General features: G+C 35.7%; 1 protein-coding gene and 1 long non-coding RNA gene across 2 annotated transcripts; one reads left to right on the forward strand and one right to left on the reverse strand.

The window, feature by feature from the left end:
• The first annotated feature begins 772 nt into the window (after positions 1-772).
• Positions 773-1,936, forward strand: LOC112166157. Its single transcript, XR_002923134.2, has 2 exons — positions 773-1,047; positions 1,338-1,936. It is a non-coding gene; the product is annotated as an uncharacterized LOC112166157 (long non-coding RNA).
• A 10,271-nt stretch (positions 1,937-12,207) lies between these two features.
• LOC112167300 (transcription factor MYB63) lies at positions 12,208-15,527 on the reverse strand. Its single transcript, XM_024304307.2, has 3 exons — positions 15,132-15,527; positions 13,403-13,532; positions 12,208-13,254 (listed from the first exon to the last, which is right to left on the reverse strand). Exons 1-3 carry the CDS (start codon positions 15,271-15,273, stop codon positions 12,393-12,395), a joined length of 1,134 nt encoding a protein of 377 aa, XP_024160075.1. The 5' UTR covers positions 15,274-15,527; the 3' UTR covers positions 12,208-12,392.
• Positions 15,528-19,076: the final 3,549 nt, after the last annotated feature.

The following is a 19,076-nucleotide window of genomic DNA, read 5'->3' on the forward strand; positions in this document are numbered from 1 at the left end:
GGCTTGTCTTTTTGTTTGAGAAATACCCCTTTGGGGTTTTAGACTGACTGTAAAGTTGGTCATTGCAGGTTTTGGTCGACAGGGAAGAGGATCAAGGTTTCCAGATATCAAAGAGGATGAGCCTGAGGATGATGACATTAATGGTAATGTTTCCAGGACACTTGCTTCTTCTACATTTTAACTTTATTATATTTAGTGATGATTGTGATGAACCTGAGATGAATCTGAATCATATATTTTAATCTGGTTTCTGTTCAAGAAGACCAACTTTGAGGGAGATAATATTTTGGTTATTAGATAATTGTTTTAGTTTATCATGTTTGTTATAATTTTTTCTTTTAACTTTGGGAAGATAAGAAGGGAAGATAAGAAGGCTGGTTGCCTACTAAAGTGAGGGAGGGAGATGGGAAAGATTAAAAAAAAAAAAACAGGGAGAAGAAGAGAAGCAAAAAAAAAAAGGGAAGAAGAAGGGGGAGTCGGATCAAATAAAAAGAAACACAACAGAGAGGTTTTCTCGCTTTTTGTATTGATGTTGTTGATGCTGCCCATTTGTTTTTTTAATTGTTTGATTTAAGCAAGTACTAGTTAAGTTCTATGATTTCAAAGATTCAGGGAGGGTATGAAATATAACATTGCAATGAGTAGCAGTTTCATTTATTGGTTTGCATGTGCATGATTGTTCAGTTTTGTTGTTAGATGGAAGTTCTGTTTTCTCTTGTTTATGAAACTAATGGTAGAATAACTTGCATGTAAATATTGGTGTGCACTAAGCTTACAAATGCATCAGCATGTGGCTTGGGCCTTGTAGTTTTATAGCATCTATCAGCTGAAAGACGTTCTTTGTAATGAAATTTTAATGTTATTGTGGTATATCTTTTACCAGTGTTTCAGGTGCTAAGCATGTAAGGATTTTTTTTTTTTTTATTATTGCAGGATAGTAAGTCGAATTCACGGGGACCAAAGAGGTGCAAGTATGGAGCTAAGACAAATAGACTGCAGTCCCAAGGGTCGTTGCAAATGGAACACTTAGCTTCTTCGGAAGATCTGGTCAGAATCAAGGTGTTTAGAGATGTGCATGCTATATATTTGCAAGATTACAATGCTCTAGTTTTTTATAATAAGTCTTCTACATACATATTAGAATGGATGAAATGGTAGTGCTGCAGTCTGCACTTTTATCAAGTATAAGAAGAGTTCCTTAGTTGCTGCCTATTTCTTTCCTTTTTCTGTTTTCTTTAAGGTAGCTGTCTATTTCAGCAAATAATTCTTTATTCTTTTGGATGGAGTCTGTATATAATATGGTTGTTTGTGTAATATGCTCCTATTGTTTCTTTTAGATACAATGCTCTGGAGAGGAGAGAAGCTTGCAAGGGCGGTAAAGAAGGAAGCAAGAGAACTGCCCAATCACAATCAACCGCTAAGAGTACGGCAGCTTCCCAAAGAGCTCATTCCTCTCACAATTCTAGAAGAAATGGTGTACCACATTTTGGGAATCAATCAGTAACATGTCTTTACCTTTTATATTTCTTCTTAAAGACGAAGTCCCAACTAAGCCAAGATTGCCATCAAGTCCATACCAAAGCCTGAAATCAGTAATGCCACCACTGATTCCAACTAAAGATGAGCAGGAGAAGCAAGAAAGCATAAGTTGTTATATTATTTAGCATAAGAAGAAAAAGAAAACAAGGTAATGAGCTCATGGCCTGTAAAGTCTGTTGAAGCTCATGGCCTGGAAGCTCTGAAGTGCAATAGGCTTGAAATTTATGTTTGGGGCTGGCCTGACAATTTTTAAGTACATTTTTGGATGTATTTTGCTATGGGATCGAGTTTCTTAGATGTACTCCTTTTGCGCATACAATATTAGCATTGTCAAATCCATTTAGGTACATTTTTGTGGATTATAACAATATTAGATATATATTGATAAATTATTATTTATTTGGTATTTGATTCCAGCATTGAATATGAATCATTCTATTAGGACAACAAAATGAAAATATGTCGTTTGATGAGGTTTATAGCTTAAAATCAAACAAAATTTTCTATAATTCAGACGACGGTTTCTAATGATATCATTGTCTCAAATGTTATGGTACAACGGTTAGAGTTATATGTGTTGTGTGAAAGCACATATGCACTGAATTAGTCATGCCACATTTATGCTAGAAGAACTATCGTGTGTATACAATTTGCACAACGTCTTAAAAATAAAAACTGACTTATGAACAACAAAGAGACAATGTTAGAATCCTAAAAACCGTGGTATGAATAAAAATCACACCACGGCAAATTTATGTCGACAAATCTGCCGATACCATCAGACGACGGAGTTAGCTGCACACCGTCGTGCCAATGATCGGTATACGACGGTTGAAAACCGTCTTTTGACAGTATTTCATCAGACGACACCTCGATAGACCACGAAAATGCAAAACGTGAGACGAAAGTTTTAAACTGTCATGTGAAGCCTTTTGTGTAGTAGTGAATTGTTCGCATACTTGTGATACGCTAAAAGCAAGCGCATAATTTAACCCTAAAATATCGTTAGTAGCATAAGCAAGTAGGGATCGTTCTATTCGGGGGATTGAGGGTACACCTGTAATTGCAAAAAAAATTAATTAATTAATAAAAGTAAAAAATATTATTTACAAAAATAAAACAAAGAAAAGAAATATATACAAGTAAACACAAATAAGGGGGGATTAAGAATTATAAAATCAAAAGTTAAAGTAAATCAAATAAAGAAAACGTAAAAACATATATACAAGGGTGGAACGCAAGGAACAAAGATCAAAACCAATTCCATGTAATCAAATTCGATTCAAACCCTATAATTGTTCATCTAAGTCATGAGAAAGGAGTTGATCATGTGAAACATTCGAAAGCAAATGATTTCCCATATTTTACTTTTCAATGCTAATTAACCTAAGCGAAAGCACCTAGATCAATCCTATCAAACATGCATTCAAGCACTAGAAAGCTAGTTAATCATAACATGTTTAACGCATTACACATAGAGAAAGGCTATCAACTCAAGTGTACAACTTAGTTATGGAAAAGTCCACCTAATTGCAATCCTCTTCAATTAAATTCGATTCTTGTCCAGAACCTTTACTACTTTTGATTCAAGTTACACAAAGCAAAAAGTTGATTCATGTTCTTAAACCTAGCACCAATTACATACAAATCCTATAAGTGTCGACCCAAATAAGATAAACATATAAAAGTTTTCTGTAAAGCAAATTTAATCGAACAAACTCACATAAGCAACTTAGAATCTCAATTATAGAATTAGAAAACTTTATTTAAACATAGAAATTGGGCTTAAACTTTGCCCTAAATGTTATTGTTAACTAGAAACAAGTTCATACGAAATCAAACAAGGAAACCAAAAAGGTTACAAGGAAAAGGAACGAATTACACCGTGAGTGGAGATGGAGATGGAGAGCTAGATGGTTGGATCTTGAATCTTGGAAGCAAGCCTTCAAGGTGGATGATGGAGGATATGATCTTCACGGCTCCTTCTTCTTCTTCCTCTCCTTGCTTGAAAACGCAGAACTTTGCAACTAGAGAATGGAGATAATTTTTCTGAATGAAGAGGTGTTGTGGTGTTGTTCTTCTGTTTGATGGTCTCAGAACATCTAGCATAGGGGGGTTTATATAGGGGAAGGCAAGGCTTCATGAATTTAATTTCCAAGGAATTTTCTGGTTGCACCACACAGCTCCAACCAATGAATTAATGCCACGTCAGCTCTGTCATGTCATTCAACCAATCAGGAAGCTCCAAAATCAATCCCTAATATATTGTTGCTGATTTTCCCAAGATTATTTCTGATTTTTCTCTTAATTTTCGGCCAAATATCTAGGCATGAACCTAGACAATGTATCTGGATGCATTTTGGACCTTTCTTCCCTTAAATCTCTCCATGGCTTTATCCTTAATGTCCTCCCCTTGATTTTCTCTTGATTCCCACATTAAAATTGCAGATTTTATTCTCTAATTTCAGCCAACATATCTTGAGGGAATTAAGGAACGAATCTGGACTTGTTTTGAGCCTTTTCTTGTTGCACAATCCCTTGAAACTCTCCCTTGATTTTCTCAACGTAATCTCCTTGATTTCCACATTAACTCCATCATTTCCCATGCAAAAATCAGATTTAATCTCCCATAATATCTTCAAGCCATGTAGTCTCCTAATGCCTTCAGGTTTCCTAGCCTCATCAGGATTCCTGCGTTGACTAGGATTCCTAGTTGGACCAGGAAAACTCCATTTCTTCATTTCAGCTCATTTCCTTGTCATTTATTCCAATGTACCTAGAAAATAGAAACTTTTATTAAAATTACTAAAAATAGAAACTTTCTAAAGATGGAAACTTTCCTAATCAAGACGGATTTATTTAAGGAAATATCTAAGTAAATATGAGGAAATAACAGTTAAAACGTCGCATTAAAATGCTCCTATCAACTTGCTCAATCTATTGGAAGTGTTGTTTAAGATAAATGGATTTTAATAAAGACTTCTATGGTGTTGACTAAGTAAGATATCTTTAGGGTGTGGTTAATACCACCCTACTATTTTCTTTGTTCACCTTACATTTGATTTTTAACACCAAAATTTCTAAGATTACCCTTGAATAAAAAAATAATTACGAGTAAAACAAGACAATATAAACCTAGTACAGATCGTATACCAATCCATATTTGCAGCATTGTACAAATATCCTGGTCTCTTTCTTTCTAGCTATCTCTTCCTTTCTCTCTCTCTCTCTATCCACTTTTTCTTCTAATATTGTTAGTCGGTTCATCATAGAGCACATACACTTTGTTGACCTGGGTTGGAGTTAATCAAGATGCACAAAAGACCTTATGAAAAACAAAATCAAAGTGAACTGAGATTGAAAGACAAAGAGAGAAAATTTGTGGGTGGAAAGGAATTCCATCAAATCAAGAGCTCATTGAACATCGGATCGATGAAGTCATGGAGCCAAGGAAAAAAAATACACAAGTAGAGTGCGATGTCAGGTGAGTTGTACGTTAAAGGCAGAGGTAGCTAGTAATCTGGGCTGCACAACGGGAGGTGCAGTGGCCTAGTACACTGCAAAGCTCTTGAGTTTTTTTTGTTTTTTTTTTTTTGAATAACATTTTTTGTTTTTATTTTATAAAATTTCTTAATCACAAGGTTAGTATTGGAATATTTTTTTATGTAGGGTGAAGAGAGTAGATGGCAGGGTGACAATAGCCGCACCCTATCTTTATAAACAATTCTTTTGTATTTAGTTTTTGATTTTTTTTTTTAAGTTGTTCTTTTTATTTCAATGATATAACATTAACATTTCTAACAATGAATATACAGTTTTGCTCAAATTAGCGGGAAATGATCGATTGAATGTGATGGAATTAGCAACCGACAAGATCTCCATCAATCTTACAACACTATATCGGAGCATTTCATTCCTATGTACATCATAATAGTGGATTCTTAATTAAAAATGCAAAAACGTGGTTATGAACTTATGGTGTGTGTGTGTGTGTGTGTCTATTGAAAACTAAGCTTGAAGAAGACGAAAAGAGAGAGAAAATATCTTTAACTAATTTTTGATTAAATGGTTTTTGGACAACATGAGGTTATTACAGCTGGATATGGGGTATTTATAGTAACAGAAGACCTAAACTAATGAACAGGATTGTGACACTTGTTAGTCATCTGAGTAACACGATTTAACTCCTAACTAACTCTTCTAACTTTTATGTTTTACACTAACAGCGCCCCCCCCCCCTCCTCAGCTGGATGGAGGTGAAACCACCATCAAGCTGTTGCAAAGATACATATGCTGAGGAGAACATAGACTTTTGGTAACAAGTTGTTCAAGGGTGGAGACAAATTAGAGTGTGATGGAGCCATCTTTAACCTTATCCCGGGTGAAATGAACATCAACTTCGACATGCTTGAGTTTGGAATGATGCACAGGATTTGAAGCTAAAGCTAGAGCAGAGATGTTATCACAGTGAAGAGTTGGAATGTGTGAAAGTGGGAGCTGCAGATCAGTGAGCAAGTGCTTGAGCCATTGAAGTTCAGAAGTAGTGTCGGCCATACTTCTATATTCTGCCTCTATAGAAGACCGAGAAACAACATTCTGCTTTCGACTACACCATGACACAGGAGACTGATTCAGTAAGATAACAAAGCCAGTTGTAGACCTTCGATCATTAGGGTCCCCAGCCCAGTCGGCATCACAGTAGGCCAGTAGACACAATGGTGTATTGTCAGACTGCCTCTTGAACAGAATTCCATGATGCAAAGTGCCTTTGACATATCTCATTATATGTTTTGCAGCATTAAGATGAACATCAGTGGGATTATGAAGAAATTGACAGACAGTATTAACACTGAATGCAATGTCTGGCCTAGTAAATGTTCGATACTGTAGACAACCAACCAAACTTCGAAAATAAGGAATATCACATGAAGCAAGTGGGGTACCACTGTCCTTGAGAAGTTTGACCCCTGATTGCCAAGATGTGAGATGAAAATGACAACTATCCATACCAGCCTTTTGCAATACGTCTCTGGCATATTTCTGTTGAGATAGAAAAATATCATTTGAGTCTGGAAACCAAGCAAGAAATGCAGATCTCCCAAGTCCTTCATATCAAACTCATGTTGTAAAGCCTTCTTAACCTCAGTAATCAAACACTCATCATTACCAGTTAATATGATATCATCAACATACAGTAAAAGATAGACTTTGGAGGAACTTGAGTTTCGAATAAACAAGGATGGATTTGCATGAGAACACTTGAAGCCAATGGATGGAAGACAGGAGGTGAATCTATCATTCCATGCTCGAGGTGCTTGCTTAAGACCATAAAGAGATTTCTGCAATTTACATACATGAGATGGGAAGGAAGCATCTGCAAAACCCCCAGGCTGAGACATATAAACCTCCTCATGTAGCTTACCATGCAAGAAAGCATTCTTAACGTCCATCTGATGTAACTTCCAGCCATAGTGTGCAACTAGACCAAGAATAAGTCTAAATGTTGTATGTCTAACAACAAGAGAAAAGGTTTCTTCATAGTCAACACCATATTCTTGACTAAAACCTCTAGCAACTAGTCGTGCTTTATGTCTGGCAATGGTGCCATCAGCATTTCTTTTTATTTTGAAGATCCATTTGCATGACACAAGGTTCTTGTCAGGTGGTAAAGGCACAAGTGTCCATGTCTGTTGCTTCATAAGTGCATTATACTCTTCTTGCATGGCTTGCTGCCATTGAGGGACCTTAAGAGCTAGCTTATAACTGACAAGTTCAGTTTGGCTTGGATCAGTCGAATATGTAGAAGAGATGGCAGACAGAAAATATTTTTTCTTTGAAATGCCTCTTTTCCCCCTTGTAAGCATGGTGTGATAATTATGAACAGCATTGTGTAGCCCTTCTATTGGATGGAGAGTATTGGCCTCAAAGACCTGAGTTCTTGGTCTTGAAGGACTGCAGTCAAGGATGAGAGAAATATTTCCACCACCAGGTTGAGCATTAATGTCCAAAGTGCCATTATCCTCACCGAAATGAATCACAGTATGTGAATTGGGGTCAAAAGCATCAATAGCAAGAGATGATGTGAGGAAGGTTGGTGGAACATTGACCATAGCAGGAGGAGTTATAGATGGTGGAGGCATAGAGTGAGAACTCTGTGTGTTTGAAAAATGATTGCTTGAGTGATTTGAAAGAGCTAAATGTGGAGAGTGATTAGTAAGAGACTGACCTGAGTTTGATGGTGTGAGGAGGATAGGTGCAAGAACTTGATACTGTGTTGAGGACTGAGTATCAGTAAAACAAGGTAATGGAGTAGAGTTAGCACTTGATGTAGATATCCCAGACCTGTGTTGTACGACCTTCATGGTATCATAATAGGGGAAGTGTTCCTCATCAAATATCACATGCCTGGAGACAATATACTTTCTAGTCTGCATGTTGTAACAAATGTAACCCTTATATCCAGTGGCAAAACCAAGGAAAATGCACCTTGCAGTCTTAGATTGAAGCTTATCTGTTCTGGATGCTAGTAAGGGATAACATGCACACCCAAAAACTCTGAGAATATCCAAAGATGGTTGCGACTTGTATAGTTGCTCAAAAGGTGATTGTATCTTAAGAACTGGTGTTGGCATTCTGTTGATAAGGTAAGTACTGAGAGCACAAGCATGGTTCAAGAAAGTATTTGGAAGAGATGTATTTTGAAGCAAAGTGACTGCAGTCTCTCTTATGTGTCTATTTTTCCTTCCAGAGACACCATTTTGTTCAGGTGTATAAGGACAAGAGATCTGATGAGCAATTCCCTTGCTGCTAAGAAAACTCTTGAAAGCATTGTTCATATATTCACCACCGCCATCTGTCCTTAGATTCTAATAATACTTGAAAATTGAGTTTGAACAAAAGCATACAAGGCCTGAAAGTAAGCAAATACTTCATTTTTATTTTTCATTGGAAACATCCAATTGTACTTAGTACATTCATCAATGCAGAGTACAAAATACCTATAGCCATCAATTGAAAAACAAGGTGAAGGCCCCCATACATCTAAGTGAACAATCTCAAAAGGAGCTACACTTTTAGTTTGTGAATCTGAAAATGGTAACTTGTGGAATTTACCTAGAAGACACGTTTCACACATGGATGATCCTAAGTCTGACTTAAATGGAATATTACATTTATTCAACATACTACTAACTATCTCATTGGATGGATGCCCAAACCTTTGATGCCAAAGAGACTGTTTTATATACTTTCGCAAAAAAAACTGAAGCACCAGATACATTAGTTGCAGCTGTAGAACTTGTAGAAGTCTTAAGAGATGGCAGATCAAAGGGAATGGGATATAAGCCTTGTTTACTCAGTCCTTTGTACAATATCTTGCCCAACACCTTGTCCTGTATCACATACATAAATTCATCAAACCATAGGGAGCAGTTATTATCCTTGCAAAGTTGATAAATTGACAGTAGATGAGCTGCTAGTTTAGGTATTAAAAGTACATTCTGTAATTGAAGAAACCCATTATAGCTTTACCCATATGTGTAATATTAAGCTTTTTACCAACTTGAACTGGATCTGTATGTGGGTAAGGAGCAACATTGTTGAGCAGCTGAACTTCATTGGTCATATGATTAGTGGCACCTGTGTCTGCTAACCAGTATTGAGGAGCTTGAGTTGTAGCAGCTAGCATTGCATTTCCAGGCATCATTCCTGCATTTCCAGCCATCATTCCATTTTGTTGAGGTGTCATTGCCTGAGTTGAGGTTTGGGGCTACTGATTTGGAAAGCCTATGATATAGTAGCACCTTTCTGCAGTGTGATTGAACCTGCCACAGACTTGACAACCACCTGAATTCTGATTGAAGATGCCTTGTTGTTGATTGAGGACATTGGATAGAGACCTGCAGGTTCTAGCTCCATGGCCATTTTTCCCACAGATCTGGCAGATGATGGGATTCCTGAAGCCTGCATTATTATTGAGAAGACCTGCATTGTTGTTGGGAAAGCCAGCATTGCCTCTGCCAAGAAAATTGAGACCATTGTTGCCATTGGAAGCATAGTTGTTCCTGCCACCATTAAACCTTGGAGTTCCTCGTCCAGCAAGAAAGCCAGTCATAGGCATATTGGGATCAAAAGCATTGAATGATGAAACTCCATATGGCATAGCCGGAATTGGGATGTACTGAGTTTGGGATGAAACTGGTGTGAAGCCAGGAGGAACTGCAGGAACTTATGAGGCTTGCTGAATAGGAGCAGTTGAAGGAGATGCCATATTCTGAATAGAACTAGTAGATGTGCTAGCAGTTGATGCAGAAGCAGAGACATTTTGAGCAACCATTGCAGATAAAGGAACATTTAGAGTAGTCTGGACTTCATTTTCTATATCTATCTCAGCAGCCTTTAGCAAAGTCTTTAACTCAGGCACAGAACAACTAACAAATTAAGCTCTTATCACTGTTTTAATAGCAGCATACTCAGATGGAAGACCTCATAGAACTGTGACAACAATATCCTCGTCATCAAGAAACACTCCAACAGTCTCTAATGCATCCCTTGCAGCCTTAATTTTATCAAGATATGCATCAATGCTATCACTTCCCTTTCTCAGGTTTTGTAGATTTGACTTTAATTGCAGGATATTTTGCCTATTTGGAGCTGCAAACTTAGTCCTCAGGTTAATCCATAACTCTTGAGCAGATACTGCCAACAGCACATGACATAGCAATGGGACTTAGAGTTTGACCAATCATATTGACAATGCTTTGATCCTGTGTTTTCCAAGCTACATATTCACTCGAGATGGATCTAGTAGAACCATCAGAAGATGTAATATACTGAGCAGGGCAAGGTATGGTGCCATCAACAAATCCATATAGGTTTTGACCTTTCAGAAATGACTCAAGTCTAAACAACCAGGCAGGGTAATTGGACTCATCAAGAATAACATTTGGTAAGTAAACTATAGTTTGAGTAACAATAGTGGAAGCCATGAGTAGATCTAGAGGATATGAGTCTTAATACTTGTAAAAGAAGTAAGGTAGAACTCCAAGCTGAGCAATCATCAAGAACTTGAATCTTGTAGTATTATCAAGTAATCTGAGGCAAGAACGAGACTAACAGTAGCAAAAATTTGAACTAATTCTTCAATTTCTCTCAAAATCTAGGGTTTCTGAGTATGAATCAACAACTTTTCCATAAAATATTGCTCTATATGTAAATCCAAATCTTCGATGATAGTATCAACAACAAACGCTTAACTATTCGTACTGTTAGATCTGAAAGTTTTGATGAACAACTTCACTTATCTTGAAAAATTTGCAGAGACGAAGTGTGAGGCTTCACGAAGGAAGAACAAGGCTGATGAAGATGAACGAGCTTGGAGCTTGAGGTCACCGATCGACCTGCCTCGCTGATACCATGAAAGCTAAGCTTGAAGAAAACAAAAAGAGAGAGAAAATATCTGTAACTAATTTCTGGTAAAATGGTTTTTGGACAACATGAGGTTATTACAGCTAGATATGGTGTATTTATAGTAACTGAAGACCTAAACTAATGAACAGGATTGTGACACTTGTCAGTCATCTGAGTAACACGATTTAACTCCTAACTAACTCTTCTAACTAATTTTCTGTTTTACACTAACATCTATAATAGCTGTTTTAGTACAAAATGTCAATTCTCGGGTGGGAAATCACTTTAGATACTGAATGTTGCTCAATCATTCTCAAGTCAGATGCAGAAGTATATTGTTTCTCAACTTTTGAATATGGAGAAGGATCATGCACCATATGAACACCTTCTTCACTTCTTCTTCTTTTTTTCTTTTTTTTTAAATAATGGGGTTTGGAACCTAGTCAAGCTGGGAGACTCAGCCGCCCGCTCATATTATGAATATTACTATTTTGACACATCGGGAGGGACGTAATACCTTCTTCACTTCTTTAAAAAAAACTATAGAATTCAAACGAGTTAGGGAAATCTAGGGTTTGAAAGTTAAAAGACTAAAAGATTGAGTAGCAATATATGAAAGTAAATTAAAGCCTTAAATGCTTTAAAGAATTGTAAAACTGCAAGGTTTGTTTGTTTGTTATTTGTTTGATTGAGTTGAATAACAATGAAAGAACAAAAATTCGTTTACAATGTAATTAAAATATTTCTCAGCTTGTCAATGGAACTGTGCTAGCTCGAATATGACAGCAAAAGAAGACCAATGATTAACTAGCAGAACTAACATATACACACCTCTACTTTCTTACCTTGTTAGAGCAGTATGCATGATACATATTTTAAGTCAAGCCTAGATCAATTGCTTTCATTGGTCTCGTCTTGAAATAATAATATGTATACAGCTTTTGCTTACTAAAAATTTTATACAAAATAAGGTCAAATCAAAGTGGCCGATTGCGTTAGTTGAGTAGGATGTAAATTGTCAGTGCAAACCCAGCTAGGTATACTTAATTTGTACTTTCAAGCTATCTAGCTATATGTTTCGTCAAACTAAATTGCTGTAAGTGGAGATAACCCACCCACTCGCATATGTTTGACCACATTAATTATGATTCATCACAATAAGGATGATGAAGAAATATTAGTCATTAATCATCATCATGAGGAAGAGAGTATACTTGACTAGCTAAGTTAGCCATTAGTTTTTCTTTCATGATAAGGGAGTAATGGTAAATTACTTGCTATATAATTGTTCAATATTCTACACTGTTTTAACTTAAATTAGGAAAAGGGAAGAAAAAAAACTACATGGACCTCATATAGCCATACATTCCGGCATACAGACCTAGTTAGGACTTGGGGACTCAACGCAACTAACTGTAATTAAGGACTTAATTTGAACTAATTACTCAGTTGCCAGAGTTGTCTGGCCAAGAAGGCCACATTCCGAAGTAATCATCCATGTCCTGGTCAATTTCTGCAGGCTTTGGCAACTTGTCACAGTACTTCTCCGGCACTAATTGTTCAGTTGCATCCTTCATCACAAAATCCTGGTTGTTGATCTCGGTCTTTGTTGAATCCTCAAGGCCAAGCTCACTCTCCAAGTAACTGAGCCACTTTCCACTTTCAACTAGCTCTAAGTTTGAGCTCTGGTAGGTCTGATCCGCCTGAGGTAATAGAGGTTCAGGGTTTGACTGAAAGGGCACAAACTCATCTAACATGTTCCAGAAATCATGGTCAGACTCGAATGGAATTTCAAAGACTTCCTTGTCTACAATTTGAGGTTCATAAGCTCCTTCAAAGTCAAACACCAAATCATCTGGCCTTGAAATACCGCCGCCTTGGCTGGAACTTGAGCCGTTTGAGGAGTCATGAGATGAAAAGGAAGAACTTATGGTCAACGTTTTCACGCCTTTAGCATCATCAACCCTAACTTGATTTGTTACTTCCATTGGTATATTTTGATCAAGTTTTTCTTGGATTGTCGTCGAATTGGGCAGTTCACAGTCGTTCCGGTTTTTGGACATGTTGCTTTCTTGGTTAGATTGATGCACTAATTCAGCGGTGGCTCCTACACTTGGTTTTCCTCTAGACAACTGAAATGAAGCACTAGAAGAAGATGAGGAAGAGGAAGTTATGGAAGATAACTCCTTTGATTGATCATCTCCACAAGATTTCTTCAAAGCCAATCTCTTCCGCAGATGAGTGTTCCACACATTCTTGATTTCGTTGTCTGTTCTTCCAGGATAATGGGATGCAATTTTGGACCACCTGCACAGGATCACACTTTCATTAGCTAGGAAAACATTATGTCTTGATTGATTCAAATATATGGGTGGTGATGGAATTCCTAGTGTAGTTTAGTGGACTAATCAGATCTATTCAGATTAGTAGTTTTGGATCTTCATGGATATCTTACTTGTTTCCCCAAGTTTCATGTAGCTTAATTATGGACTCCTCTTCCTCTTTTGTGAAGTTACCTCGCTTCAGATCAGGCCGAAGGTAGTTAATCCATCTCAAACGACAACTTTTCCCACATCGCAGTAGACCTTCAAAACAAATATTGTGTTGTGAAATTTGATTAAAATTCATTTTAAAAGTAAAAATGGATGGGATTGAATATTGTATGGCATAAATAGTGGAGTACTAGTATGATTTGTAATGGTTGAAATTTGATGTGATTGTAAATGGTCAGACACTTGTTCTCAACTCCTAACTTTGCCTTTATTTTCAGAGGTGATTGGTAAGATTTTCCAACTATACCATTTTCCCAGATGTGACATGCAATTTATAAAAGTTAGGAAACATTTTCCTATCACTGCAAGCACGCACATATTTCTCTAGTCTAATAGATGATGAAATTGGGTAACATTTAAGAAAAATAAAGGACTATCAATTATCCAAGGTTAAATTTTAAACTACAAAATGATGTCGTTTTGGATACATGTAATATCAACAGAAAAAAAAAAGATGAAATTGGGCAATAAGTTCTCGCTTTTCACCAATGAAGTTCTATTGAAGCAGATGTGGTGGAAGATAGTTTTTTCCTGGTCAATTTAGGAAAACCATAAGCTAATAAGGAAAACAAATTTTATCAAGAGATCGTAAAACGCTTTTGGCTTAATTTTTTTCTCTTGAGAAAATGCTATTAATTAGATTGTATGTACATGGATGTCACCTATAACAAAAGCAATATATGTCGTTTCATACTATTGTGTATCTATCAATTTATTACGCTTAGCCATAAAAGAACATGTATGTTATGGAAATTGGTTTCTTGTTTAAGTAGTTAATATTTATTTTTCTATGAATATGGCACAAAACCTGGCATAGTCTTAATTAATGCTAATTAGAAAGTAAGAAAAGGTATGTTCTATCAACTTAGTCGTATAAACATGGTAATATTGTGAAGTAGTTCTTTTTTTTATTTTTATTTTTTTTGGTTTGGGTAGTCATTGTTTATTTTTTTTTAAATAAAAAGTCATTGTTAACTGTTAAGGGTTGAAACAATAAAAACAAAAAAATTAATAACGTTTCAAACTTGCCATGCTTGTGCTTTTTAACTAACAACATCACAGTCAACAGATTCTCAATTTCTCCTGATAGTGGCAAACACATTTATCATACCACAGGGTCATAAAACAGACTAAATTCTGGGCAAAACGCTCTCTTTTCTCTTTTTCTTCCTTTTATTAGATCATCTGTCAAACAGAAATTCATTTGTAAAAAATTTAATAGTCAACAATACTCGGGAAAAAAATTTCATTTTCGAGGGTTTTGTAAGTGCTCTACCACTAATAGTACGTATGTATCAACTTTCTAAATCTCGAAAACAGAAGTGTCGAGTGTGTGAAGCCTAAGTGCTCTACCGGAAAATTATGAATATTAGCCATTATATTGACATGGACAAAATAATAACAATAACAAGAAAAAAAATGGTGGGCTGATAATTTGATCATACATGCATGACAAAACTAAAACCGTTTTGAAGGCAATTTGATCTTAGTTTGCAACGCGATCACTATCTGAATCAGGGATCTCATTGTTTTGAAAGACAAAAATCATGGTTTGAACCTTACTCCATTGTCTACCACCATTGCAACAAAAAAAAAAGGTAAATTCTTCACTAGAGGGAGAATCAATATTACCTGCTTGTTTAGGGAGAGCCCTCCAGTTACCATGGCCGTGTTTCTGAATGAAGCTGATAAGCCTCAAGTCCTCAGAAGGACTCCAGGGACCTCTCTTCACTTGGCTCTTATCACAACATGGTGTTCTTCCCTTCCCCCCCATCTGAATCTGTCTCCCTGTCTCTCGATCTCGGTCAAGTACGTTTCTCACACTATGCCAGTCCTGACTCCTGATAACTGATATTACTCTCTAGATTCAACCCCCCTTTTACCTCTCTGTTTTGTGGTGTTGATATGGATAGTTTCATTTATGCATCACCTTGTGTTTCCTCCCATATATATATAGCGAGAGAGAGGGAGGGGACTTTTATCAAGCCAAGGCCACCAGGATCATGCCTGTAATGCTGCAATAAATAGGAGATCCAGGGGGATTTCTAAATATCTATAATTCTTTCTGATTTATTTATTATCATTTGTCCTCTATTACTGCTGTGAAAAATTCCCAACTATATATCACTGTGATGAAAATCTTGTACCTCAATTCTCATTTAAACAAACGATTATATGTATTAAAGAAATTAATCACTTTACTGCCCAACCACAGCCCTCCACTTCAACAAAAATGACGTCATTCTTGCCATAAACTATTATTTTCAACTATCCAGGACTATTGGGTTTGCTTCCTTAACTTCAACCCTGGTGCTGCTTTTTTCCTCAATAAACTAGATTTTACTATTATTTCACTTCTAGTATTATATCTAAGCTATGGGATATCTTAACATTTCCAGGTGGCTAATTACGGTTTAAAGAATCTCTGAGGTAAATGTTCATCCCTATCCCTTGATTCCTTCTCTTTTTTCTTTTCTGTGGATAAAATAACACAATATATGCAGGTCTCCTTCCTTTTCTTTTCTTTTCTTTTTTTGAAACCGTTGGGATAGATAAAATTGCCCAAAAGTAAAAAGCAACCTATAAAATTGCATGCATGGTTTGTACTTTGTCCCATTTTGAAAGAAACATGTGATTCGAATTTGTGGTAATTTCCTTCATTAATTCAAAGATGTTAAAGTGGTCATGGTGAGATATACGATCACAACCACCCCTGCGAATGAGAAACACATTTCAATCGAGCAAAAACTCATCTTTGTTATTGGGACGAGTGTTAACCATGCATCCGCTACTATAGCATAAAGATACAACAAGATAGAGATGTACATTATCCAAATAAAAAGAAATATTAAGTTTTTCGAATCAATGGCATATTCATAAATTTTAATTAAGTCCGAATTTTCTCTTATGTAGCAAGAATTTATTCACTAAGTCCGAACTCTAATTATAACGAAATATAGTTACTCTAATTTTTGTGCAACGTCGTTCGTGTGGCGGCCATATAGTATAATTTTTTAAAGAAACCCTTTGAACTACATGCAAGACAATTATCAAACAAATTTAACCGTTACGTTAACTACTATGTTTGCGTAAAATAGGCATTTTCTGTTGTCGGTGTTTACTAATTCGTAACTTTTATTTATGCGTAACGGTTCCCAAAGCACCAAGTGAACCTGAAATAAGCTATTCGTTTGTGAAAAGTGTAATTGCTATTGTAGTTTTCTAACATATAACGAAATCACGTGTAAAAAAAGATAAAAAGTAATTAATTTGTGTGTGTGCGTGTAATGGAATCAACTCATAAAGATAAAATAGAAAACAGTATTCCAAAATCTATCAGAAAAGTGAGAACATGTCATACATGCATATAGCAACGTTCAATAATTTGCTAGTGTTCATGGCGACATATAAACTTTTACACTAGTGGAGAATGGAAAAAAAAAAAAAAATCATGCTTTCCTAAAAATAGACAAATCCTAGTTCGTTATATAATTTCTCCAAAATAAATGCGGATCTAAAGTTACACTGAAGTTAAGTACTACTTCTTTTTCACCCGTGCAACCCTGAGCATCCAAATCAACCACTTTCTAGTAGCCTGCTCGAGTGTAAATGTTCGATTTTTAAATAATTTTCTTTTTTTTTTTGCTAACCAAAAGACTAAGCGTACACACTTGACCCACTCCCATACCGGTTTAAGTATGAGCATGGCTTGAAATCCAGATTTCTACATTTAGGGCATATCAAAACCTCCTAGCTTAGAATTATATATATATACTAACAGGGTCCACCCACTATGTGTGCGGAGAGAAGTTAAAGGTAGTGAGAAAACTTTTCGTACAATTACCACATTTTTTGCTTTTTTTTTATTTTTATTCTTTTATTTTCTATTTTACAATTTACTATATTATCCCTATTGATTAATTATATTTCATAATTTTTTAATATATAAGGGTTAAATTGGTATAAAAAAATCAGTTTTGGAGAGCAAGCTTTGTTCTCTTAATAATAACTAGTTTTTCTCCACACATGCAAGTTTTTTTTCTCTAAAAATAAAAAAGAAAACGGTTATTGCAGAGAAGAGATAATGGGAGAGAAGAGTGGGTTATGGGTTCTTTTTTTGTTTATTTTTTTAATAAAAATATATTTTATAAATGTCATAATTGTCCTTATGATTTAATTAATTCTTAAAGTTTATTAATTTTCTAGAGTCATTTTTGTCAAAATTTTAAATTCTGACAAACAAATCCTCTTCTCTTAATAATAGTATAGATATAGATATATACCTCTTTTTCTTTTTTTAGACCAACTAATTCGTACAGAAAGAATTCGAATATGATCTAAACCTGATCCCCAACCAAACGACCTCTCTCGTTTTCACATAATTGCATCAAAGGTTTTACTATAACAAATTCACCTTCATTTGCGTCTTCATTGGTGGCAATGCGGCTTGTGTTAGCATTAAAGTCACCCTCAAGTGCAAGAGGTACAAGTTAAAGAATAGGAGATTAAGTGAACCCAATTACAAATAAAGGCTCACAAGTGAACCCAAGTTCATGATGAGAATGTGCAAGATGGTGTATAATGATTTGATTTGATGTTGGGAATAGTTTTGATTCAAATTGAAACAACTAGAAAAAGCAAAGTAAAATAAGCTAAGCTAAACAAGTTGTTATCAAATGGATGGAAGTTAGAGCTTAGGTTGTCCACCATAGCCTCCCTTGCATGCATTGATGCTCAAACTACAAGTGCTCAATGCAATCCCAAATACCCAATTACCCTAGCCTCCTAGCATCCAGGTAAGAGTACTAAAGCCTAAACTCCTTTGATTTTATCAATTCCAACTGGGCAAGTCTAGAATTAACTACCTGAAAACAAATCATATTACCAATTAAGTATAAAGATTTGACTTTAGATAACCAAGCAAGCAAAACAATCCTAGGTCTAGGTGATTTTAACTCACTACGCTCACATGCACAGATGGTGTGTACTTTCATGCTCTTAAATGCCTTAACGATAATCAATTTGGCTGAAAATTTGCAGAAGTGATCTACACATTAGGACCTAAAAACTGAACGGTTGAGGTTTAGGAATGTGGTCGAAAAGTTGATCTAATGCCCTATTCCTAGAAAAACCAAAAAAAAGGATCCCTTAGTGGAAGAATATATATATATATATATATATATATATATATATATATAATAGAGAGAGAGAGAGAAAGAGAGCCTTCTGGGGTTGCTCTTAAAGACACGTTCCCTGTGTAATTAAGTAATTAACCCATCTTAATTTTTGTTTTTCAAAAATTAGCAGGTTGACAAAAAAAAGAAACTAAGTATTAATACATCTACAGGTAAGGTTATATATATATATATATATATATATATATATATATCCTATCCAGAGCGAGGCCTCGCTCTGAAATTAAAGTGCGAGGTTGGAGTTTAGGGTCACTTTTCGGTCTCATATCCATATCTCGACCGTTCAGTTTTTAGGTACTAATGTATAGATCATCTCTGCAAATTTTCAGCCAATTTGATGATCTTTAAGATATCTAACTCACTTAAACCAATGGATGAACTG

Source organism: Rosa chinensis, chromosome 5 (genome assembly GCF_002994745.2).
Source record: "Rosa chinensis cultivar Old Blush chromosome 5, RchiOBHm-V2, whole genome shotgun sequence".
NCBI classification, from domain to species: Eukaryota; Viridiplantae; Streptophyta; class Magnoliopsida; order Rosales; family Rosaceae; genus Rosa; species Rosa chinensis.

Bases quoted from the DNA above. Each gene is read 5' to 3' on its own strand.
- LOC112167300 (XM_024304307.2), bottom strand. From the start codon at position 15,273: ATGGGGGGGAAGGGAAGAACACCATGTTGTGATAAGAGCCAAGTGAAG. The intron at 13,533-15,131 runs GTAATATTGATT...TTTGTTTTGAAG, and splicing joins GGCTCTCCCTAAACAAGCAG to GTCTACTGCGATGTGGGAAA. The intron at 13,255-13,402 runs GTAAGATATCCA...GATCCTGTGCAG, and splicing joins CATGAAACTTGGGGAAACAA to GTGGTCCAAAATTGCATCCC.